At 43.0% G+C, this 26,324-nt stretch overlaps 1 protein-coding gene across 1 annotated transcript in view; it reads left to right on the top strand.

Moving 5' to 3' along the window:
- The first annotated feature begins 6,930 nt into the window (after nt 1-6,930).
- Nucleotides 6,931-26,324, top strand: part of LOC106600547 (solute carrier family 17 member 9) — a 41,077-nt gene continuing 21,683 nt past the window's right edge. The window contains exons 1-3 of the mRNA XM_014191981.2: nt 6,931-7,596; nt 8,410-8,607; nt 19,699-19,838. Of these exons, the coding sequence (XP_014047456.1) occupies nt 7,463-7,596; nt 8,410-8,607; nt 19,699-19,838 (472 nt within the window). The 5' untranslated portion in view covers nt 6,931-7,462. The remainder of the gene's footprint in view (nt 7,597-8,409; nt 8,608-19,698; nt 19,839-26,324) is intronic.

Genomic DNA, 26,324 nt, shown 5'->3' on the forward strand with positions numbered 1-26,324 from the left:
GATATGCCTAGGTTGTTGTTCATTATATTTGCAACAAAAAATATTTAATGATTATATTGTGTGTGTGTTATTGTCATCTGTATGCTAGTTACTGATGGCTTACTTTCTCACAGGATGGAACAAGTAAGAAATATCGTTTTATACACCAATGTGCAGGAATCTCACTTTTTTCCCCATCTGATTGCAGGTTATATAATGGTACCTATGCTTGGTACGTCATCCAGCCTAGGCAGAGGAGCCAACTTGTTGAAGATGTTCTGCAGCGTCCCTGGCTGTCCTATGAAGGATGACAACACCAACTACATCACAACAGAGGACCATCAGACATGCTTTTGCCAAGGGCAGGGTAGTGCATCCATCCCGTAAGTGGTAGGCCTACGAAATATAGGATGATATGGCTATTATAGACTAACATTCTGCAGTAGCTGGCTATATTGGGCTGGGATGTGGGGTTTTCTCATATGGACCCTGCTGAGTTTTGCTGTGCAATCCAGTCAGGTACTTATGGAAGCTTGTCCCCCCCCCCCCCAAAAAAAATTTTTTATATCTGACTGTGTGTTATGAAATAGTAAGTCATGAGATTGTAAGTCATTATGATCTTTTTTATTTAACTATGCAAGACAGTTACAGACAAATTCTTATTTACAATGACAGCCTACACCAGCCATGGGACTCCCAATCACTGCTGGATGTGAAACAGCCTGGATTCAAACCAGGGACTGTAGTGACACCTCTTGCACTGAGATGCAGTGCCTTAGACCACTGTGCCACTCGGGAGCCAGATGCATTTAGGTGATCTGTATCAGATGAATCCAGTGTGCACTTTGCATCAGGCCCGCCTCAACTTTCAAGGATAACTGTATGTATATCCTATAGCCAATCACACATTGTGTGTGTGTATGTGAGAGAGAGTTTGTGGTGGTAATGTTCCATATTAATGGATTGGAGAGTTTTGTTGATGTGAGTTGGTGCCTGTATGATGACATCTGGTTGATATCAGATTTAATTAATTTCTGTAAAAATTTCAATTAATAGCTCTGGCGTTTATTTCCTTAAATCACTGAACACAGCTTTTGCTAATTTGCTAATTTGCATAGTTAATTGTTTAATTCCAGCATTCACTTCCAGCATTTTAATCAATTTCTACATTGCCTGCACTGTGTTATTATTTACACACTGTCACGTTTCTTTTGTCTTAGTATGCCTGTAAAAGTAAGAAAAACTTCATGGACAGAATTATTTTCCACTTTGACTGCATCTTCAGCAGTTCTACCACTAGAGGGCGATTGGCCAATTTCTAGGGTCTCTACTCCCAAAATTGTTGACTGTTTTTTTACTTGCTAGGATTTCTCTCCTGTTAGCAGCCAATGGCTAGCACTTTCTCTTACTGGTGATAAAACAAAACTGTTCGCTGCTCTGGCACCCCAATGGTGGAACAAGCTCCCTCACAACGCCAGGACAGCGGAGTCAATCACCACCTTCCGGAGACACCTGAAACCCCACCTCTTTAAGGAATACCTAGGATAGGATAAAGTAATCCTTCTAACCCCCCCCCTTAAAAGATTTAGATGCACTATTGTAAAGTGGTTGTTCCACTGGATATCATAAGGTGAATGTACCATTTTGTAAGTCGCTCTGGATAAGAGCGTCTGCTAAATGACTTAAATGTAAATAAAACGGATGGTTGCCATTTTTTTTAATCATTACTGAATTATTTAATGTAACAAATCAAACGATGCGATGACATCACCTGGTTTAAACGTCTCTAGAGACTATATCTCTCATTACTCAATGCCTAGGTTTACCTCCAATGTACTCACCTTTGTCTGTACACTATGCCTTGAATCTATGCTATCGTGCCCAGAAACCTGCTCCTTTTACTCTCTGTTCCAAACGTGCTAGACAGCCAGTTCGTATAGCCTTTAGCCGTACCCTTATCCTACTTCTCCTCTGTTCCTCTGGTGATGTGGAGGTTAATCCAGGTCCTGCAGTGCCTAGCTCCACTCCCACTCCCCAGGTGCTCTCATTTGTTGACTTCTGTAACCATAAAAGCCTTGGTTTCATGCATGTTAACATTAGAAGCCTACTCCCTAAGTTTGTCTTACTCACTGCTTTAGCACACTCTGCCAACCCGGATGTCTTAGCCGTGTCTGAATCCTGGCTTAGGAAAACCCTGAAATCTCCATCCCTAACTATAACATTTTCCGCCAAGATAGAACTGCCAAAGGGGGCAGTGTTGCAATCTACTGCAAAGATAGCCTGCAGAGTTCTGTATTACTATCCAAGTCTGTACCCAAACAATTCGAGCTTAAAAATTCACCTTTCCAGAAACAAGTCTCTCACTGTTGCCGCTTGCTATTGACCTCCCTCTGCCCCCAGCTGTGCCCTCGATACCATATGTGAATTGATTGCCCCCCATCTATCTTCTGAGCTCGTGCTACTAGGTGATCTAAACTGGGACATGCTTAACACCCCAGCCATCCTACAATCTAAGCTTGATACCCTCAATCTCACACAAATTAGCAATGAACCTACTAGGTACAACCCCAAATCCTAAACTGTGCACCCTCGTAGGTGTCATCCTAACTAACTCGCCCTCCAAATACACCTCTGATGTTTTCAACCAAGATCTCAGCGATCACTGCCTCATTGCCTGCATCCGTAATGGGTCTGCGGTCAAACGACCACCCCTCATCACTGTGAAACGCTCCCTAAAACACTTCTGCGAGCAGGCCTTTCTAATCGACCTGGCCGGGGTATCCTGGAATGACATTGACCTCATCCCGTCAGTAGATGATGCCTGGCTATTCTTTAAAAGTGCCTTCCTCCCCATCTTAAATAAGCATGCCCCACTCAAAAAATGTAGAACTAGGAATAGATATAGTCCTTGGTTCACTCCAGACCTGTCTGCCCTTGACCAGCACAAAAACATCCTGTGGTGTTCTGCATTAGCATTGAATAGCCCCCGTGATATGCAACTTTTCAGTGAAGTTAGGAACAAATATACACAGGCAGTTAGAAAAGCTACGGCTAGCTTTTTCAAACAGAAATTTGCATCCTGTAGTACTAACTCAAAAAAGTTCTGGGACACTAAAGTCCATGGAGAATAAGAGCACCTCCTCCCAGCTGCCCACTGCTCTGAGGCTAGGAAACACTGTTACCACCGATAAATCCACTATAATTGAGAATTTCAATAAGCATTTCTCTATGGCTGGCCATGCTTTCCACCTGGCTACCCCTACCGCGGTCAACTGCCCAGCACCCTCCGCAGCAACCCGCCAATGCCCCCACCATTTCTCCTTCACCCAAATCCAGATAGCTGATGTTCTGAAAGAGCTGCAAAATCTGGACCCATATAAATCAGCCGGGCTAGACAATCTGGACCCTCTCTTTCTAAAATGATCTGCTGAAATTGTTGCAACCCCCATTACTAGCCTGTTCAACCTCTCTTTCGTATCGTCTGAGATTCCCAAAGATTGGAAAGCTGCCGTGGTCATCCCCCTCTTCAAAGGGGGTGACACTCTAGACCCAAACTGCTACAGACCTATATCTATCCTACCCTGTCTTTCTAAGGTCTTCGAAAGCCAAGTTAACAAACAGATTACCGACCATTTCGGATCCCACCGTACCTTCTCCGCTATGCAATCTGGTTTCAGAGCTGGTCATGGGTGCACCTCAGCCACGCTCAAGGTCCTAAACGACATCATAACCGCCATTGATAAGAGACATTACTGTGCAGCCGTATTCATCGACCTGGCCAAGGCTTTCGACTCTGTCAATCACCACATTCTTATTGGCAGACTCGACAGCCTTGGTTTCTCAAATGATTGCCTCGCCTGGTTCACCAACTACTTCTCAGAGAGAGTTCAGTGTGTCAAATCGGAGGGCCTGTTGTCCGGACCTCTGGCAGTCTCTATGGGGGTGCCACAGGGTTCAATTCTCGGGCCGACTCTCTTCTCTGTATACATCAATGATGTTGCTCTTGCTGCTGGTGATTCTCTGATCCACCTCTACGCAGGCGACACCATTCTGTATACTTCTGGCCCCTCTTTGGACACTGTGTTAACTAACCTCCAGACGAGCTTCAATGCCATACAACTCTCCTTCCGTGGCCTCCAACTGCTCTTAAATGCAAGTAAAACTAAATGCATGCTATTCAATCGATCACTGCCCGCACCTGCTCGCCCGTCCAGCATCACTACTCTGGACGGCTCTGACTTAGAATACGTGGACAACTACAAATACCTGGGTGTCTGGTTAGACTGTAAACTCTCCTTCCAGACTCACATTAAGCATCTCCAATCCAAAATTAAATCTAGAATCGGCTTCCTATTTCGCAACAAAGCATCCTTCACTCATGCTGCCAAACATACCCTCGTAAAACTGACCATCCTACCGATCCTCGACTTCGGTGATGTCATCTATAAAATAGCCTCCAACACTCTACTCAACAAACTGGATGCCGTCTACCACAGCGCCATCCGTTTTGTCACCAAAGCCCCATACACTACCCACCATTGCGACCTGTACGCTCTCGTTGGTTGGCCCTCGCTTCATACTCGTCGCCAAACCCACTGGCTACAGGTTATCTACAAGTCTCTGCTAGGTAAAGCCCCGCCTTATCTCAGCTCACTGGTCACCATAGCAACACCCACCCGTAGCACGCGCTCCAGCAGGTATATCTCACTGGTCACCGCCAAAGCCAATAACGCCTTTGGTCGTCTTTCCTTCCAGTTCTCTGCTGCCAATGACTGGAACGAACTGCAAAAATCTCTGAAGCTGGAGACTCATATCTCCCTCACTAGCTTTAAGCACCAGCTGTCAGAGCAGCTCACAGATCACTGCACCTGTACATAGCCCATCTGTAAACAGCCCATCTATCTACCTACCTCATCCCCATACTGTATTTATTTATCTTGATCCTTTGCACCCCAGTATGTCTACTTGCACATTCATCTTCTGCACATCTACCATTCCAGTGTTTAATTGCTATATTGTAATTACTTCGCCACCATGGCCTATTTATTGCCTTAACTTACCTCATTTGCACTCACTGTATATAATACTTTTTGTTTTCTTTTGTTCTACTGTATTATTGACTATGTTTTGTTTATTCCATGTGTTGTATGTGTCGAATTGCTATGCTTTGTCTTGGCCAGGTCGCAGTTGTAATTGCTATGCTTTGTCTTGGCCAGGTCGCAGTTGTAAATGAGAACTTGTTCTCAACTAGCCTACCTGGTTAAATAAAATAAAAATTAAAACATTAAACCTTGTAAACAATTCATGGTAATTTATGTTGACCTTGTAAATTATTAATTTAGACCCAGTGTTTATTTTCTGAAATGTGTGTTGTTGCTCTGCTATTATTAAGAGACAGGTGGCTATTTGAGACTGCGTTTAATAGAAGTTTTATGGTAATTCATTAACTCAATTAAATTCATTAAACGGGCAATCTAGGAATGGTACATTCATTTTTATTTTATTTTTTAAATTATGAATATATAGCCATTGATTCTTGAAGAATGTATCCTAGAAATACCTCATGAACAACGGTTTTACTCCAACCCAAAATATAAGCTCGTTTTACTCCATTGTTTGTAAATAATCTAATTGTAAACAAACACTGTGTCTATGGAATTGAGAGTGGTTACAAAATTCTCCTGCCCCATTCCTCAGCTGTTTGCCAAATAAAGTGGTGGGGACAATGCATTATTGTTTGAATCCCAGATTGCCCTTTAAAAGGGGTCAACCTGCAGAACTAGTCCATGATCCATACGTACTATCTCATTATTATGAGTTAAGTGATAATTCCAGAGAAGCCGGTGTTTGGAGGATATATTGGTATGGTTAATGTTAGTCGAGGGCCAGCAAACCGTAATGATTTACATATTTTCATTATTTTTTTAACTTTCATTTGATTAATTTATTCATACAATTTCATCCATCCACAAGATATAGTCTCGACACAAATCTAGGGTTGCTACCCAAGCCGGCTGGTCGTTTGTTCTATCGGTTTGGTTGCCAGAGACTGGACCCAGTCGTTCAATCTTTTTGGTCTACATTTATGGACGCGATCCAGTCGTTCTAAATGTTCCTGCTTGCTAGCTAGCCAACTACAGCTAACTTAGTCACATAAGACAAACAGCAAAGTAGCTGCATTTGTGTTTATTTAAGCTGTTTTCGAGTGACATTAATTTGGATACATCCATAACATTGAGCTAATGATGTGTGATTTCGCCTGGCATAGAAAATGTGCTCTCTCGTCAGGACACTGTTGCTCAGAGGAGCTAGCCAAAAACACAGCTAATACAATAACTTCAAACTGAAGCTGGAAATAAGGCAAACAAGCTACACTTCGTTTAATTTTACCTGTTTTTTATTGATAGTTCTTTATATACCCATAAAAATTATGCTGATTCATGATTTCGACTGGCTGAGAATTTGAATATTGAAACAATATTGCAAATGTCGGAGAGACAGAGAGCAAGGTTTATACAAATCTCTGCTGTTGAAACAATGTTATTCTAAAAGAAATGTGAGAAAATGTGTAGATGCTTTTTATAGTGGAGATAAAGTTTATAAATTGCCTGGCTGGGCTGATGAGACAGTGGATTGCGCAGTCAGTTGGAACAGAGTAAATAGGCATTTTAACCTCAGATTTAACCGGTGGTAATTTTTGGATTCGACACCTGCTGGAATGCGGGTTTAACCAATCAGCATTCAGGATTAGACCCACCCGTTGTATAATATCTCCTAATTATGACTTCGTATATCATTAGTTTGACTTACTATCTCATAATTGTGGCTTACTATCTCATAATTTTGAATTATTTCATAATCATGATTTACTATCTTATTATGATTTACAATGTCATAATTATGATTTACTATCTCATAACTCGTAGTCAGATTTTTTGGGGGGACGGTGGCGTGAACGGGCTTCCATAGTTATCACCCAGGTTATGTAGCATAGAATTTCAAGAATATTGCACAGTCATTATGGAGCGCGAACGCCTATATTGGATGGCTATGCTAGGCAGCGATACCCCGGGTGGAAAAGAGAATGCATTTTCTTTCTAACGAAATTTAAACTGGTTTTCATAGGGACTGAGTAACTTCTTTAACTTACTTCCTGATGTAACATACCGTTAGCAGGAAGAACTGCGTGTCTGGAAAAGAAAACGGACACGTGGATTATCATTGCTCCTCTAGCTCTAGGCAAGAGCCACGGAAGAAAAAAAAAACAGCCCCTCTGTGGCTATCTGTCCTTATTCTCCCGTGCACTTCACCTCATCACACTGCAATACAATTATGGATCCCCGTTAAACGAATGGAAATGATACGTCGGCGCGAACATCGACCAAGCGTTTATTTTTGTCGGCTTTCCTCACTCATTCCATAGCCTACTGAACTGCGACGTGCAGGAAGAAAGCACATCTCAAACATTAACATCTCTCGTTGAATGGCAATTCTGCAAAAACATGGAAAGATCTCTGGTCCAGATTTGGCCTGCCTCAAAGAAACCCCCTCAGACAAAATCGGTGACGCCGGAGGTCACCAGAAGAATTGGAGTGAACATAACACGAACTGGCCCAGGTGAGTTAACGAAGGAACATTTTAGTAGCCATCATTTTCCCCAAAGACTAAAACTACCATATTGAAATTACGGACGTCTTCTTGTTATGTTTTTAATAACAGAACACTATATGAGAGATGTGTTAGCTAGTTCCTTATTTTGCAAACTAATATTCGAGCTCTTCTGTGGGTTACTGAAAGTAATTGGCATTGGCAAATTGAATTTTCAGAATATTTTCTCTCCCTTGACGTAAGCGAACAAAAAGTATGACTCATACAAAATGTAGCTTTGTGTTTGATACTTTTGAGTCTTCTCTAAAAGTTGATACAAAGTGTAGACCTAAAATGAAGCCATAATGTAACCATATGAAATGTAGCTAACACTGCTGTGAGGGGCATCCCCCCCAAAATACTTGACTTTTAATCAGATGCCTGTCAGCTGGTGGTCTCCAGGTTATTTTACTAAGCTGCACACACAGCTTTTGGGACCTTCCAAGCTACTAGGAAGTCTGATAGTCAGGTGTTTAATATAATTTTCTTAACATCCATCATAGTCTTATCGTTGTCTTAACTAAGGATTCAGCCAATACTTATACCATGAGATGTAGGCTTAACCTAGCTAGTTACAATTTATACATTTTAAGTAAAGTGAAAAAGCCTAGTTGGTTAAGTTTAACATTCTACATGTCTTATGAGCTCCATTTGCCGTTTTAAAATGTAGAAAAACAAACTAAATGTACATATGTTGGTTTTACTGAGAATATCACACCCACTCTCGCTTACAAACACACCATTGTTTTTGCTACACAATCATTCCCTGTACCCGCTACGCAGACCCCTGGCGCGGGTATGGACGGTGGTGCTACTGCTGGGGACATGTCTGCTGTACTGTGCCCGCGTGGCCATGCCAATCTGTGCTGTCAGCATGGCCGAGAAGTTTAACTGGACCAAGAGGGAACAGGGCATGGTGCTGGGCAGCTTCTTCTGGGGCTACTGCTTCACACAGGTCCTTGGAGGCTACGTCAGCGACAGGTGGGCAACGAGAGGAGATGATTATAGTTATTGTCTGTTTGCTCATAAATTTGCACATAAATTGCCTGTTTGCACAACCTGCAGCTGCGCTCACTTCACACAATAGCTAGAATAAACAGTGTACATAGCATTACATTTATTCACCTTTAAACACAGATGGACAATTGGATGATATGAGACCTGCGATTTGAGAATGAAATAGCCTAATACTTTGTCTGTTTTACACGTACATTTGTTTTACGTCATACAGCTGCTCCGTTGGTACAATAGACTATAAAACAATACATTTTATAAAACTCATATTAATTTCAAAACACCCATTACAATGCTATTACCCATTAGCCCAAAAAGCAAAAGAACACCTGAGGGGATGGTGATAGAATGTCATGGTGCAGAGATACTACTGTACATGCTACAGAGTATAAAGGGAGTGTAGTTCAGGGAGCTTGAGAAGCCAATACCCATTTCAGACAAAAGATGGGGTATTTGACCTTAAAAAATTATAAGGCCGTGTTTATATGGCCCCCTTTCAAACAGCCCCTTATTTAGCACTTATTTGCATGTATAAATACAGTGCATTCGGAAAGTATTCAGACCCCTTGACTTTTTCAAGATTTAGTTATGTTTCAGCCTTACTCTAAAATTGAAACAAATGTTATTTTATTTCACCTTTTATTTAACCAGGTAGGCCAGTTGAGAACAAGTTCTCATTTACAATTCCTCATCAATCTACACACAATACCCCATAATGACAAAGCGAAAACAGGTTGTTAGACATTTTTGCTAATTTATAAAAAATAAAAATCAGAAATACCTTATTTACATAAGTATTCAGACCCTTTGCTATGAGACTTGAAATTGAGTTCAGGTGCATCCTGTTTCCATTGATCATTCTTTATTGGAATCCACCTGTGGTAAATTCAATTGATTGGACATGCTTTGGAAAGGCACACACCTGTCTATATAAGGTCCCACAGTTGAAAGTGCATGTCAGAGCAGAAACCAAGCCATGAGGTCGAAGGAATTGTCCATGGAGCTCCGAGACAGGATTTTGTCGATGTACAGATCTGGGGAAGGGTACCAAACTATTTCTGCAGCATTGAAGGTCCCCAAGAACATAATGGCATCCATCATTGTTAAATGGAAGAAGTTTGGAACCACCAAGAACCATCCTAGAGCTGGCCGCCCGGCAAAACTGAGCAATTGGGGGAGAAGGGACTTGGTCAGGGAGGTGACCAAGAACCCCATGGTCACTCATTGATTTGATTAGAATCTCTTTTAGTCCTCATTTGGACTAATCTTCCAAGAGTCCTTAAACATTAAAATACAATTTATAATACGATCACATATAACACAATGTTACAAACAGACATAATACACTGACATATTGACCAGATAAATTCTCTTAACAGTGTAAAAATATATATTGATTCTTCTTCTACCATAGTCCAGCACAACTTTCCTATGTATTATACACTGCTCAAAAAAATAAAGGGAACACTAAAATAACACATCTTAGATCTGAATGAATGAAATAATCTTATTAAATACTTTTTTCTTTACATAGTTGAATGTGCTGACAACAGAATCACACAAAAATAATCAATGGAAATCCAATTTATCAACCCATGGAGGTCTGGATTTAGAGTCACACTCAAAATTAAAGTGGAAAACCACACTACAGGCTGATCCAACTTTGTAATGTCCTTAAAACAAGTCAAAATGAGGGTCAGTAGTGTGTGTGGCCTCCGCGTGCCTGTATGACCTCCCTACAACGCCTGGGCATGCTCCTGATGAGGTGGCGGATGGTCTGTGGTGCAACGTGGCGTTGGTGGATGGAGCGAGACATGATGTCCCAGATGTGCTCAATTGGATTCAGGTCTGGGGAACGGGCGGGCCAGTCCATAGCATCAATGTCTTCCTCTTGCAGGAACTGCTGACACACTCCAGCCACATGAGGTCTTGCATTAGGAGGAACCCAGGGCCAACCGCACCAGCATATGGTCTCACAAGGGGTCTGAGGATCTCATCTCGGTACCTAATGGCAGTCAGGCTACCTCTGGCGAGAACATGGAGGGCTGTGCGGCCCCCCAAAGAAATGCCATCCCACACCATGACTGACCCACCGCCAAACCGGTCATGCTGGAGGATGTTGCAGGCAGCAGAACGTTCTCCACGGCGTCTCCAGACTCTGTCACGTCTGTCACGTGCTCAGTGTGAACCTGCTTTCATCTGTGAAGAGCACAGGGTGCCAGTGGCGAATTTGCCAATCTTGGTGTTGTCTGGCAAATGCCAAACGTCCTGCACGGTGTTGGGCTGTAAGCACAACCCCCACCTGTGGATGTCGGGCCCTCATGGAGTCTGTTTCTGACCGTTTGAGCAGACACATGCACATTTGTGGCCTGCTGGAGGTCATTTTGCAGGGCTCTGGCAGTGCTCCTCCTGCTCCTCCTTCCACAAAGGCGGAGGTAGCGGTCCTGCTGCTGGGTTGTTGGCCTCGTCCACGTCTCCTGATGTACTGGCCTGTCTCCTGGTAGCGCCTCCATGCTCTGGACACTACGCTGACAGACACAGCAAACCTTCTTGCCACAGCTCGCATTGATGTGCCATCCTGGATGAGCTGCACTACCTGAGCCACTTGTGTGGGTTGTAGACTCCGTCTCATGCTACCACTACAGTGAAAGCACCGCCAGCATTCAAAAGTGACCAAAACATCAGCCAGGAAGCATAGGAACTGAGAAGTGGTCTGTGGTCACCACCTGCAGAACCACTCCTTTATTGGCGGTGTCTTGCTAATTGCCTATAATTTCCACCTGTTGTCTATTACATTTGCACAACAGCATGTGAAATGTATTGTCAATCAGTGTTGCTTCCTAAGTGGACAGTTTGATTTCACAGAAGTGTGATTGACTTGGAGTTACATTGTGTTGTTTGTGTTCCCTTTATTTTTTTGAGCAGTGTATTTAAATGGTTTTAAAGTATTGTTTGAATTTATATATTGAAAGGTTTATGGTTTGCTCAGATAAATTATTCATTTTCTTTATTGCTCTAAATCGAATTGTTATTTTGCCTATTTCTCTTTTCTGTCTGGATAACACATAGATGGGGGACAATCTTTTCCTAGTATTTACTGAATGTCTGTCTCTTACCAACGGAATACTATTGTGAATAGAGTTTTAAATGGTATATATTATGAAACATAATAAGCGTGTTTTTTTTTCTTCAATTATCTTGTTGATAACCAACCAAGAGCTTTGAGCATGACTACAACAGAAGAACCATATCTCCACCTTAAAACCATCCTTGCTGCTTTGTTCTGTGCAATCTGCATCCTCCTAATTTGAAAAAAATAGAAAAATAGCCTCTCCTGTTGTCCTGGTTTGCAGAAGAGGATGTCTTCCTTAATTGACCCCCCATAAACGTAACGGACATATACCAGGAGATGTGCCAGGCCCGCCACGTCTGTTGACTCATCCAGCTGTAACGCATAGAATTCACTGGCTTGTATGCGAAGCAGTAATTGTTTCAAAACATCTCCTGCCATGTCACTGATGCCTCGTGAATAAGTGTTTTTTGATGAAGTAATTGTCTGTATAGTTTTTTGGGGCCTTTTTCCTCAGCATTGTCCCAGCCACATCCGCGGCAGCAGGAAGAATTAAGTCCTCCAAATAGTATGGGGCTTGCCTGTCCTAGCCACTCACTCGGTAGCTCACCATATAAGACGCTTCTAGCCCTTTCTTATTAATGGTATCTGTTGCTTTTACACGTCTTACTACTCGAAAGTCGTCTTAATTCTCGCTCAAAAAACTCAGGTGGCATATTTTTCAAATTGGCATGTTTTGTTTCTAAATGTCTGCACAAGAGTGAAGGTTTCATCGAGTTTGAGAAACTCCTCACAAGTCCTCTTCTGACAGCTTCTTTAAATAGTACCCGCAAAACACCAGTCTCAACGTCAACAATAAAGAGGCGACTCCGGGATGCTGTCCTTCTAGGCAGAGTTCCTGTGTCCAGTGTCTGTGTTCTTTTGCCCATCTTAATCTTTTATTTTTATTGGCCAGTCTGAGATATGGCTTTTTCTTTGCAACTCTGCCTAGAAGGCCAGCATCCGGGAGTCGCCTCTTCACTGTTGACGTTGAGACTGGTGTTTTGCGGGTACTATTTAATGAAGCTGCCAGTTGAGGACTTGTGAGGCGTCTGTTTCTCAAACTAGACACTTGTCCTTTTGCTCAGTTGTCCACCGGGGCCTCCCACTCCAGCCAATTCGCGCTGTTCTGTGAAGGGAGTAGTCCACCGCCTTGTATGAGATTTTCAGTTTCTTGGCAATTTCTCGCATGGAATAGCCTTTATTTCTCAGAACAAGAATAGACTGACGAGTTTAAGAAGAAAGGTCTTTGTTTCCGGCCATTTTGAGCCTGTAATCGAACCCACAAATGCTGATTCTCCAGATACTTAACTAGTCTAAAGAAGGCCAGTTTTATTGCTTCTTTAATTGGCACAACAGTTTTTAGCTGTGCTAACATAATTGTAAAAGTGTTTTCTAATGATCAATTACCCTTTTAAAATGATAAACGTGGATTAGCTAACACAACGTGCCATTGGAACACAGGAGTGATGCTTACTGATAATGGGCCTCCGTACGCCTATATTCCATTAAAAAATCATCCGTTTCCAGCTACAAAAGTTATTTACAACATTAACAATGTCTACACTGTATTTCTGATCAATTTGATGTTATTTTAATGGACAAAAAAAATGCTTTTAAAAAAACAAGGACATTTCTAAGTGACCCCAAACTTTTGTAAGGTAGTGTAAGGGAACCCCAAATCAATGTAGTTCTCATCATATTTGCACCTCTTCGATTGTCCAACACCCCTGTCTGTTGTTCGGTGCTTTCCCAGGTAAGGGGGCAGTAGCTCTTCAGCTGCATCAGATACACAACTGTCAGTGTCCATGCTAGCTGGGCTAACAACAAATGTAGAATTACTGATGCTAGCATTGAATGTGCTCCTGGAAGCAGAACAACTTGTCGTCGACAGGTGCAGGTGTAGTACTGCTGGTAGTAGCAGTACTACCAGTAGAGCTGGTATATGTCTCTGGACGAGGGCCTTACAAAATTGACTGTTTTTAAAAATGTAAAAATAATTGTTCTTTTTTAAATGTGAATCACATTTTTATTTGGTATACCCCTAGTTTGGGAATACCTGCTCTAGATAAATCATCTCCCAGGGTACAGCAGCCAAATCATTTTGAAATAGCGATTCAATGTTTTACAATTTCTTTGACCACAATCCTTGGGGGTTTCTTTGGAACCTTGGTGTTTATGGTTATGGTCACAATATTATGGTCTGTCCAGCCCACTGGCATTGCTCTGGCTTTTGAGCATTGCAATGGTATATTACAGAAAATCAGATCAATGCACGTGTCCAAACGGTGACCCAATTTTAGTTGATGATCGAGTAGTATCATTAACCATATGCCGAGAACTGTGGTTTGAAGCAAATCTCATACATTTAGTTATTTGAATTATTATGATCCTTCCAATTTTTATCAAAATCACCCAAGATGAATAGATCTCTGTTACTATCTGTGGCCTGGTCAAACGCAGTGCATAAGTCATCCAGATAGGACACCTTGGAGCTCGGAGGTCTATACACACATCCTACCAAACGGGTGCCTGGTGAGGCAGATGAACTTGAGCCCATAATGCCTCTATTTCAAATCAAATTTATTTATAAAGCCCTTCTTACATCAGCGGATATCTCAAAGTGCTGTACAGAAACCCAGCCTAAAACCCCAAACAGCAAGCAATGCAGGTGTAGAAGCACAGTGGCTAGGAAAAACTCCCTAGAAAGGCCAGAATCTAGGAAGAAACCTAGAGAGGAACCAGGCTGAGGGGTGGCCAGTCCTCTTCTGGCTGTGCCGGGTGGAGATTATAACAGAACATGGCCAAGATGTTAAAATGTTCATAGATGACCAGCAATGTCAAATAATAATAGTCACAGTGGTTGTCGAGGGTGCAACAGGTCAGCACCTCAGGAGTAAATGTCAGTTGGCTTTTTTTCATAGCCGATCATTCAGAGTATCTCTACCGCTCCTGCTGTCTCTAGAGAGTTGAAAACAGCAGGTCTGGGACAGGTAGCACGTCCGGTGAACAGGTCAGGGTTCCATAGCCGCAGACAGAACAGTTGAAACTGCAGCAGCAGCAGCACGAACAGGTGACTGGGGACAGCAAGGAGTCATCAGGCCAGGTAGTCCTGAGGCATGGTCCTAGGGCTCAGGTCCTCTGAGAGAAAAAGAGAGAATTAGAGAGAGCATACTTAAATTCACACAGGACACCGCATAAGACAGGAGAAATACTCCAGATATAACAGACGGACCCTAGCCCCCCAATACATAAACTACTGCAGCATAAATCCTGGAGGCTGAGACAGGAGGGGTCGGGAGACACTGTGGTCCCATCCGACGATACCCCCAGACAGGGCCAAACAGGCCAGATATAACCCCACCCACTTTGCCAAAGCACAGCCCTCACACCACTAGAGGGATAACTTCAACCACCAACTTACCATCCTGAGACAAGGCCGAGTATAGCCCACGAAGATCTCCGGGGGGGGGGCAACCCGGACAGGAAGATCACGTCAGTGACTCAACCCACTCAAGTGACGCACCCCTCCCAGGGACGGCATGGAAGAGCACCAGTAAGCCAGTGACTCAGCCCTTGTAATAGGGTTAGAGGCAGAGAATCCCAGTAGAGAGAGGGGAACCGGCCAGGCAGAGACAGCAAGGGCGGTTCGTTGCTCCAGTGCCTTTCCGTTCACCTTCGCACTCCTGGGCCAGACTACACTCAATCATAGGACCTACTGAAGAGATGAGTCTTCAATAAAGACTTAAAGGTTGAGACCAAGTTTGCGTCTCTCACATGGGTAGGCAGACCATTCCATAAAAATGGAGCTCTATAGGAGAAAGCCCTGCCACCAGCTGTTTGCTTAGAAATTCTAGGGACAGTTAGGAGGCCTGCGTCTTGTGACTGTAGCGTACGTGTAGGTATGTACGGCAGGACCAAATCGGAAAGATAGGTAGGAGCAAGCCCATGTAATGCTTTGTAGGTTAGCAGTAAAACCTTAATCAATATGGGTGCCTTGACAAGGTCATCCCTCCTCTTAAAAGGTATTTGATTTTGAATGTACAGTGCTACACCCCCACTATTCCTGTCTCTTCTAAGTAGACTATATCCAGGAATGTTAATTTTCCCATCATTTACAGATGCATCTAAATGTGTTTCCGTCAAAGCTAAAATATGAATATTATTTATGTTGACCAAGTTAAAAACCTCATGTATTTTGTAAGGAAGGCTACATACATTAACCTGAGCTATATGCAACCCTTTCCTTGTCAAGTGAAGATCAATAGAGCATGTATTCATTATAGTTGTCATGATACACTACAACACACAAACTCAAATTTGAACATTGAATTAAGATAGCCAGGGAGGTACTCTAGAATCCCGATACAGTTTCCCGTTGATGTAAAGTTTATCCATCACCATGGAGACTCGTTGATTCAGGCAACGCTTTCCCATCATAATGGGATACAGTTTTTTTTCTCCTTTCATTGATCTCTGTGGGGAAGTGATCATTCATTCCAAAATCAGTGTTTCTGAGTTCTCTGCCCCTGCTCTTCGCCATTTTCCTTTTGCTTAAAATGGTCAAAACATGCAAAAATAGCCCGTGGCCTATTTCCATAGGCCTTACCCATTCTATGGACTCTGGAGAAAGTGACGTTATGCATAACATCTCTGGGCAGTTTCAGTTGAGTAGACAAAGTCTCGGACAGTGTCCTCACAGCTTCTGCTGTTGTCATTCTCCGCTATCCCTGAAAAGATTAGATTGTCCTGCATTGATCGACACTGTACATCAAGCAAGGTTTCTTTTAAGTTGTTTGTTCTCCCTTTGCACCACCTCCACCTTTCCATGAATAGAGTCTACAGTCCCTTTCTGCTCCGTGTTCTCTTTCCTTAGATCATCAATCTGACATTGGCTGAATTCTAGACTGGCACATATTGCATTAACGTGCGCTCGTAGTATATTCAAGATATGACGTTTGGCAAGCCTTTCATTGATGAATTTTAAGAAGTCAACATCCATATCTGTAAACCTCTCCCCACTCTCCACGTGTGCCCTCTTGCTTGGGGATGGTTTGGTGTCATCGTTGATACCGCTTGGCCAACGGTTTCTGAGTCATCCAGCGTGTTTGCAGGCAGAGTAAAACAAAAATAACAAAACAACGGATGGATCTTTCCAGTAAATACACGCAATACTTTTTTTTAAACTATTGTGTACTCACACGTGGTTGGAGGAAGTGATAGTGTTAAAGAGGATAAGAGAAACACTTGTTTGGTTAGCGGGTTTTCAGTAGTCCAGTAACAAAGCCAACACAGATCGCTGTGTTTTCTGATAGTTGAATCTATTCAAAAGGAAAACCTGACAGAGCTCCAGAATTCCTCTGTGGAGATGGGAGAACCTTCCAGAAGGACAACCATCTCTGCAGCACTCCACCATTCAGGCCTTTATGGTAGAGTGGCCAGATGGAAACCACTCCTCAGTAAAAGGCACATAACATCCCACTTGGAGACTCTCAGACCATGATAAACGAGATTCTCTGGTCTGATGAAACCAATGTTGTGGTCTTTGGCCTGAATGCCAAGCGTCAAGTCTGAAGGAAACCTGGCACCATCCCTTCGGTGAAGCGTGGTGGCAGCATCATGCTGTGGGGATGTATTTCATCGGCATGGACTTGGAGAATAGTCAGGATCGAAGGAAAGATAAACAGTGAAACGTAAAGGGAGATACTTGATGAAAACCTGCTCCATAGCATTCAGGACCTCAGACTGGGGCAAAGGTTCACCTTCCAATAGGACAATGACCCTAAGCACACAGCAAGACAACGCAGGAGTGGCTTCGGGAGAAGTCTCTGAATGTCCTTGCGTGGTCCAGCCAGAGCCCGGACTTGAACCCAATCGAACATCTCGAAAGAGACCTGAAGATAGCTGTGCAGCAACGCTCCCCATCCAACCTGACAGGGCTTGAGAGGATCTGCAGAGAAGAATGGGAGAAACTCCCAAAATACAGGTGTGCCAAGCTTGTAGCGTCATACCCAAGAAGCGTCGAGGCTGTAATCACAGCCAAAGGTACTTCAACAAAGGACTGAGTAAAGGGTCTGAATTCTTATGTAAATGTCATATTTCATATTACTATTATTTTTAACATTTGCAAAAAATTCTCAACCTGTTTTTTTCTTTGTCATTATGGGGAATTGTGTGTAGATTTGAGAGGGGGGAACTATTAAATCAATCAATTTTAGAATAAGGCTGTAAGGTAACAAAATGTGGAAAAAGTCATGGGGTCTGAATACTTGCCTGAATGCACTGTATATATCAGGTCGTAACTGGTAAATTGGGAGGGTTGGGGGTTGTTGTTAAACCAATGGGGTCTGTTTGCAGTTCAAATTAGGGAGGTGTTAAACAATAGAAGTTTTAATGAATTTACCTGCAAAAAAGCAGAGAATCATTCACGCAGGCCCAATACCTGTATTTTGCCTACAGGGTCTGTGAAAATGCAGGAAAAATGAATACATAAACATTTTCTGGGAACCCCTTTCAGTAATACGAAAAAGCTGGTATAAAAATGAAGGTATGGTACATTTGTGGGATTTTGGTCTGTGTATGAAAGGGATACAAGATAAACCTTGAGTCATGAGTGGAATTTGAAGGGCATTATGTGACCGTTAGTATTATACTGTGTGTTGTTTGAGTGCACAGCCCTTGTGCCGGTGTCCGGTTGGTGAAAAGGGTGACAGCAATGACGTTGATGCCATTGGTTAGTTGTGCTTGCTTTGTATGCTGATGTCCATTCAAAGCAGATCAAATCATCCAATGTCAGTCATTTCTCAATGACATTGCCTGGCAGTTGTTTCCAGGTAGGAAAGATGAGTGCCAAGATATTCTAACTGTCTGCAGACTAAAATGCCAGTCTAAAAGGTATTTAATGATTCTCTGTCTCTTCACATGGCAGGCCATGTTTAGGGTCATCTCACATCTTGCCAACGGAGAAAATAAGTAATCGGAGTTCCAAGTTCAGAAGCGTCTGCTCTCAACTCCACCCCCCAAAATCAATGATGTGAAACTGTCTTTTTAACTCCTCTGGAACAGTTTAGATTTGGCCTAAACACCTTTGTCAGAAACCAGAAGCTATTATCATATGATTCTGATATTTATTGAATTAGATATTATTTTACCTTTATTTAACTAGGCAAGTCAGTTAAGAACACATTCTTATTTTCAATGACGGCCTAGGAGCAGTGGGTTAACTGCCTTGTTCAGGGGCAGAACGACAGATTTGTACCTTGTCAGCTCGGGGATTCAAACTTGCAACCTTTCGGTTACTAGCCCAATGCTCTAACCACTAGGCTACCCTGCCACTTATTAGAGGAAGCACCCAGGAAATTGGGAGTTTAAAGGGAAGTAGCCTCCTTTTCTTGTCTACTTTTCTTCATTTGCATTGTTCTGACAACAGAATAGGTGAAAGATAATAGTTTCCAACAAACTGGAAAGCTTGGTTTCATATATACATGTTTTTATGAATAGTGCAAATGAAGCAGGTTAGATGAGAAAATACATGTTGTACTATTGAGAGATGCATAATTGTTATCATCTGTGTCTTTCCCTCAGGTTGTAGCTTGAGAGTATGTCATCATTGTAACTGTCATCTACTTGCATCACTGTTTCATCATTCTCTTCCCCTCAGAGTTGGAGGTTAGTAGTCCAGTAGTAATGATATTGATATATTACTCCATCTCTTCCCCTCAGAGTTGGAGGACGTTAGTAGTCCAGTAGTAATGATATTATTGTTATATTACTCCATCTCTGCCCCTCAGGGTTGGAGATGTGGTGTAATACTGTAGTAATAGCCATGCTGTTATATGAGTATCTCTTCCCCTCATGGCTGAAGGTGAGAATGTATAGTTGTAATAATAAAGTTGGCTGGAGAGTGCATGAAGTTGCAGTAACAGTATTATGATATCTGTTTCCTTCAGAGTTGGAGGTGAGAAGGTGCTCCTGCTGTCTGCGGCAGCCTGGGGGGCTATGACAGCCTTCACGCCCGTCCTGGCCCACTTCTGCTCTCAGCCCATCTTCTCCATGACGCTGGCCCGCTTCCTGATGGGGCTGCTGCAAGGTCAGAGGTCACTGGGCACTGGGAGCGAATGAACAGCTTTCCTGCGTCTCAAATGACCCTATTATTTCCTATATAGTGCTGTAATTATAACTAGAGCCACATAGGGAAGGGACAAGCAACTGTGTGCCCAAACCGAGAGAACTGGTTTCTGGTTAAGAGTCAATTACTGTACAAAACCAGTCAAATAGTTAGTCTCTGTCCTGAACAAACAAAAATGGTCTCAGCTTCAGAACTACATAGCCTGCGGCTTTAACTTTAAGAGTGGCCTCTGGGGTTGAAGTTTGACTTTATTGCTTCCCCCTGAGGTATAACTGTTCGTGTTTCCTACTTTTTTTATTTCTTCTTTATTGAGCCCTTGTTTTACCCAGTAAGTTGACTGAAAACACATTCTCAATTATAGCAACGACCTGGGGAATAGTTACAGGGGAGAATGAGCAAATTGTAAGCTGAAGATGATTAGGTGACCATGATGGTATAGTTTGAAGACCAGACTGGGAATTTAGCCAGGACACGGGGGTTAACACCCCTACTCTTACCTTAAGTGCCATGGGATCTTTAGTGACCACAGAGAGTCAAGACATCGTTTAACCTGTTTGGGCTAGGGGGCAGTATTGAGAATTTTGGAAAAAATATGTGCCCATTTTTAACTGCCTCCTACACCAACTCAGAAGCTAGAATATGCATATTATTGTTCAGGTTTGGATAGAAAACACCATAAAGTTTCTAAAACTGTTTGAATGGTGTCTGTGAGTATAACAGAACTCCTATGGCAGGCAAAAACCTGACAAGGTTTCATGCAGGAAGTGGCCTGTCTGACAAGGAGTCGTGCGTCTTGCATCTGTTTATTGAAGAGTAAGGATCTTAGCTGTAACGTGACAATTCCCAGGGCTCCAATAGGCTCTCAGAACCCGGGAAAAACCTGAACGATGACGAGGCAGCCTCTGGCTGAAACAGATTATCCAAGTGGCCGATCAGAGGACCATTGCCTTTACAAAAGGCTTTACAACGAAAGCAAAACATTAGATTATGTCAGGAGCGTGCCCAGCCAGAAATAATCAGACACCCATTTTTCAAGCTAGCATATAATGTCACAAAAAACAAAACCACAGCTAAATGCAGCACTAACCTTTGATCTTCATCAGATGACACTCCTAGGACATTATGTTATACAATACATGCATGTTTTGTTCAATCAAGTTCATATTTATATCAAAAAACAGCTTTTTACATTAGCATGTGACGTTCAGAACTAGCATTCCCACCGAACACTTCCGGTGAATTTACTAAATTACTCATGATAAACGTTCACAAAAAACATAACAATTATTTTAAGAATTATAGATACAGATCTCCTTTATGCAATCGCGGTGTCCGATTTTAAAATAGCTTTTCAGTGAAAGCACGTTTTGCAATATTCTGAGTAGATAGCCCGTGATGGCGAGCTATCTATTTTGACACCCACCAAGTTTGGTACTCACCAAACTCAGATTTACTATAACAAAAATTGGATTACCTTTGCTGTTCTTCGTCAGAATGCACTCCCAGGACTTCTACTTCAACAACAAATGTTGGTTTGGTTCCAAATAATCCATAGATATATCCAAATAGCGGCGTTTTGTTCGTGCGTTCAAGACACTATCCGAAGGGTGACGCGCGGACGCGTATCGTGACAAAAATTTCAAAATATTCCATTACCGTACTTCGAAGCATGTCAAACGCTGTTTAAATAAATTTTTATGCGATTTTTATATTAAAAAAGCGATAATATTCCGACCGGGAAACCCTGTTTTCGTTCAAAGACTGATAATCTAAAATGGACTCTTCATGTGCACGCGCGCGCCCGTCTCATTGTTCTCAGATCGACCACTTACCAAATGCGCTACTGTTTTTCAGCCATGGGCTGCAAAGTCAACATTCAACGTTCTGGAGCCTTCTGAGAGCCTATGGGAGCCTTAGAAAATGTCGCGTTACAGCAGAGATCCTTTGTTTTGGATAGAGATGACAAAGAAGGCCAAGAAATGGTCAGACAGGGTACTTCCTGTACAGAATCTTCTCAGGTTTTGGCCTGCCATTTTTCTGTTATACTCACAGACACCATTCAAACAGTTTTAGAAACTTTGGAGTGTTTTCTATCCAAAGCTACTAATTATATGCATATTCTAGTTTCTGGGCAGGAGTAATAACCAGATTAAATCGGGTACGTTTTTTTATCCGGCCGTGAAAATACTGCCCCCTATCCATAACAAGTTAATAAAGAATTGTCTAATAGCCGAGCTAGGTGTGAACCGCCCCCCCCCAACTTGCAAAAAATCTTTTGTATCTATCTTTCCGCATCTACCTACACACGGTTAATGTTCTGAAGAACAAAATATATATATATATATATATATATATATATATATATATATATATATATATATAAAATAAACTCATCAAAAAAGAAATGGCCCATTTTCAGGACCCTGTCTTTCGAAGATAATTCGTAAAAATCCAAATAACTTCCCATGCTTGTTCAATGAACCATAAACAATGAATGAACCTGCACCTGTGGAACGGTCGTTAAGACACTAACAGCTTACAGACGGTAGCAAATTAAGGTCACAGTTATGAAAACTTAGGACACTAAAGAGGCCTTTCTACTGACTCTGAAAAACACCAAAAGAAAGATGCCCAGTGTCCCTGCTCATCTGCGTGAACGTTCCTTAGGCATGCTGCAAGGAGGCATGAGGACTGCAGATGTGGCCAGGGCAATAAATTGCAATGTCCGTACTGTGAGACGCCTAAGACAGCGCTACAGGGAGACAGGACGGACAGCTGATTGTCCTCGCAGTGGCAGACCACGTGTAACAACACCTGCACAGGATCAGTACATCCGAACATCACACATGTGAGACAGGTTCAGGATGGCAACAACAACTGCCCGAGTTACACCAGGAATGCACAATCCCTCCGTCAGTGCTCAGACTGTCCACAATAGGCTGAGAGAGGCTGGACTGAGGGCTTGTAGGCCTGTTGTAAGGCAGGTCCTCACCAGACATCACCGGCAACAACGTCGCCTATGGGCACAAACTCACCGTCGCTGGACCAGACAGCACTGGCTAAAAGTGCTCTTCACTGATGAGTCGCGGTTTTGTCTCACCAGGGATGATGGTCGGATTCATGTTTATCGTCAAAAGAATGAGCGTTACACCGAGGCCTGTACTCTGGAGCGGGATCGATGTGGAGGTGTCCGTCATGGTCTGGGGCTGTGTGTCACAGCAGCATTGGACTGAGCTTGTTGTCATTGCAGGTAATCTCAACGCTGTGTGTTATAGGGAAGACATCCTCCTCCCTCATGTGGTACCCTTCCTGCAGGCTCATCCTGACATGACCCTCCAGCATGACAATGCCACCATCCAAACTGCTCGTTCTGTGTGTGATTTCCTGCAAGACAGTAATGTCAGTGTTCTGCCATGGCCAGTGACGACTCCAGATCTCAATCCCATTGAGCACGTCTGGGACCTGTTGGATTGGAGGATGAAGGGTAGGGCCGTTCCCCCCAGAAATGTCCGGGAACTTGCAGGTGCCTTGGTGGAAGAGTGGGTTAACATCTCACAGCAAGAACTGGCAAATCGGGTGCAGTCCATGAGGAGGAGATGCACTGCAGTACTTAATGCAGCTGGTGGCCACACCAGACACTGACTGTTACTTAATTTTGACCCCCCCCCCCCCTTTGTTCAGGGACAATCAATCAGTCAATCAAATGTATTTATAAAGCCCTTCTTATATCAGCTGATATATCAAAGTGCTGTACAGAAACCCAGCCTAAAACCCCAAACGGCAAGCAATGCAGATGTAGAAGCACGTTATTCCATTTCTGTTAGTCACATGTTTTTGGAACTTGTTCAGTTTGTCTGTTGAATCTTATGTTCATACAAATATTTACACGTGTTAAGTTTCCTGAAAATAAACGCACTTTACAGTGAGAGGATGTTTATTTTTTTGCTGAGTTTATTTATGTTGATCATGGCTCCCGAGTGGCGCAGCGGTCTAATGCACTGCATTTCGGTGCAAGTGGCTTTACTACAGTCCCTGGTTCGAATCCAGGCTATATCACATCCGACCGTGATTGGGAGTACCATAGGGTGGTGCACAATTGGCCCAGCGTCATCCGGGTTTGGCCTGGGTAGGCCGTCATTTGTAAATAAGAATTTGTTTTTACCTGACTTGCCTAGTTAAATAAAGGTTCAAATTACAAAACAACTGGCGGCAACCGCAGCGCAATCAATAGGAGGTAAACAGTAGGAGGTAGGAGGAGGTGAACAGTGGCTGGTGCTGAAAATATAGCTAACTTGTTATGCATGTGTTGCACACCAACAAATGGCGAAAAGCTACACCAGTTGAGCAATTCATTTCAACAATAATCTTCATTTTAATTTGACTTTACAAACAACAAGAGGGCTTAATTTGAGTTTATTTTTCGGAGCCTAGACCTATATAACTTAACTGGCTGAGGCTTAACAGCCTAATGGAAGTAGGCTTTTTTTTATTAGGCCTACTCACAATTGCAACTGGTCAAAAATGTTGCATCCTACATAAAACAATCATTTAAAGAAGAAAAGTCTACACGTTCAAACTAAAACAATGTAACTAATAATGAAAGTGCGCATTTGTAAATCCCATACTCTAATAGTAATATGAAAGGTAGATACAAATTATTTGTGACATTGTGGTTACAATAAAGAATGTAGCCCATCATGCAAATGTTTCCTATTAGCAGGACAATAGACTTTTTATAACCCGGCTACTGTTGTGAAAATACCTCAACTTGCAATGTATTCGATGCAATGTATTCGAAGTGTTACATTTCTAACTCAAAATAGCAGTACAGTATTTCTCCATCTACATCTTTATGCTTTCGTTAATAAAATAAAGAGATATGTTTTTATATTAGCTACATTTTAGTCGTACTACCACGCAGCTCCACGACCACAGGTAAAACCTTGCTGAGATGAACAATGTATTTGTTGCATTGTTGTATCGTCAATTTCTCTAGCCAAAACATCTTGATGGCCTTGACCAGTTCATCTTTGCTTGTCGGCTTGGCAGAGTTACGGATGCATGTTTTCAGTTGATGCCAGACAAGTTAGATCGGGTTTAAATCAGGAGACCTACGTGTAGAGACAAAACAAAATAGGAAAGGGTGCCTCCTACTGGCCCTCCAATTCCACTTCTTGCAGCATCTGGTCTCCCAGCTAGGGACTTAACAGGACCATCCCTGCTTAGCTTCAGAAGCAAGCCAGCAGTGGGATACAGGCTGGTATGCTGCTGACTACTACATTGGCTCTGACCTCATCAAATGTGTCAGGGCTTGAAAACTATCACAAAGGGAAACCCAGCCGTGAGCTGCCCAGAAAGCCGAGCCTACCAGATGAGCTAAATACCTTCTATGCTCGCTATGAGGCAAGCAGCACTGAGCCATGCATGAGAGCACCAGCTGTTCCGGATGACTGTGATCTCACTCTCCGTAGCCTATGTGAGTAAACCTTTAAACAGGTTAACATTCGCAAGGCTGCAGGGCCAAACGGAATACCAGGAAGCGTACTCAGAGTATGCTCTGACCAGCTGGCAAGTGTCTTCATTGGCAGTAGAATGGCAGTAGAAGAGCTCTGCGATTTTCAACGTGGTACCGTCATAGGATGCCAACATTTCAACAAGTCAAATTTCTGCCCTGCTAGAGCTGCCCCGGTCAACTATAAGTGCTGTTATTGTGAAGTGTAAACATCTAGGAGCAACAACGGTTCAGCCGTGAAGTGGTAGGCCACAGAAGATCACCGAACGGGACCGCCGAGTGCTGTAGCACAGTTGCAATGCTCACTACCGATTTCCAAACTGCCTCTGGAAGCAGCGTCAGCACTAGAACTGTTCATCGGGAGCTTCATGAAATGGGTTTCCATGGTCGAGCAGCCTCCCACAAGCCTAAGATCACTATGCGCAATGCCAAGTGTTGGCTGGAGTGGTGTAAAGCTCACCACCATTGGACTCTAGATCAGTTGAAGCGTGCTCTCTGGAGTGATGAATCACGCTTCACCATCTGGCAGTCTGATGGACAAATCTGGGTTTGGTGGATGCCAGGAGAGCGCTACCTGCCCCAATGCATAGTGCCAACTGTAAAGTTTGGTGGATGGAGGAATAATGGTCTGGGGCTGTGTTTCATGGTTCGGGCTAGTCCCCTTAGTTCCAGTGAAAGGAATCTTAACGCTACAGCATACAGTGACATTCTAGATGATTCTGTGCTTCCAACTTGTTGCAACAGTTTGAGAAGGCCCTTTCCTGTTTCAGCATGACAATGCCCCCGTGCACAAAGTGAGGTCCACACAGAAACCTGCACAGAGCCATGACCTCAACCCCATCGCATAGGCCTAATCACCCAACATCAGTGCCCGACCTCACTAATGCTCTTGTGGCTGAATGGAAGCAGGCCCCCCCAGATAATGTTCCAACATC

Source organism: Salmo salar, chromosome ssa03 (assembly GCF_905237065.1).
Source record: "Salmo salar chromosome ssa03, Ssal_v3.1, whole genome shotgun sequence".
Lineage (NCBI taxonomy): Eukaryota > Metazoa > Chordata > Actinopteri > Salmoniformes > Salmonidae > Salmo > Salmo salar.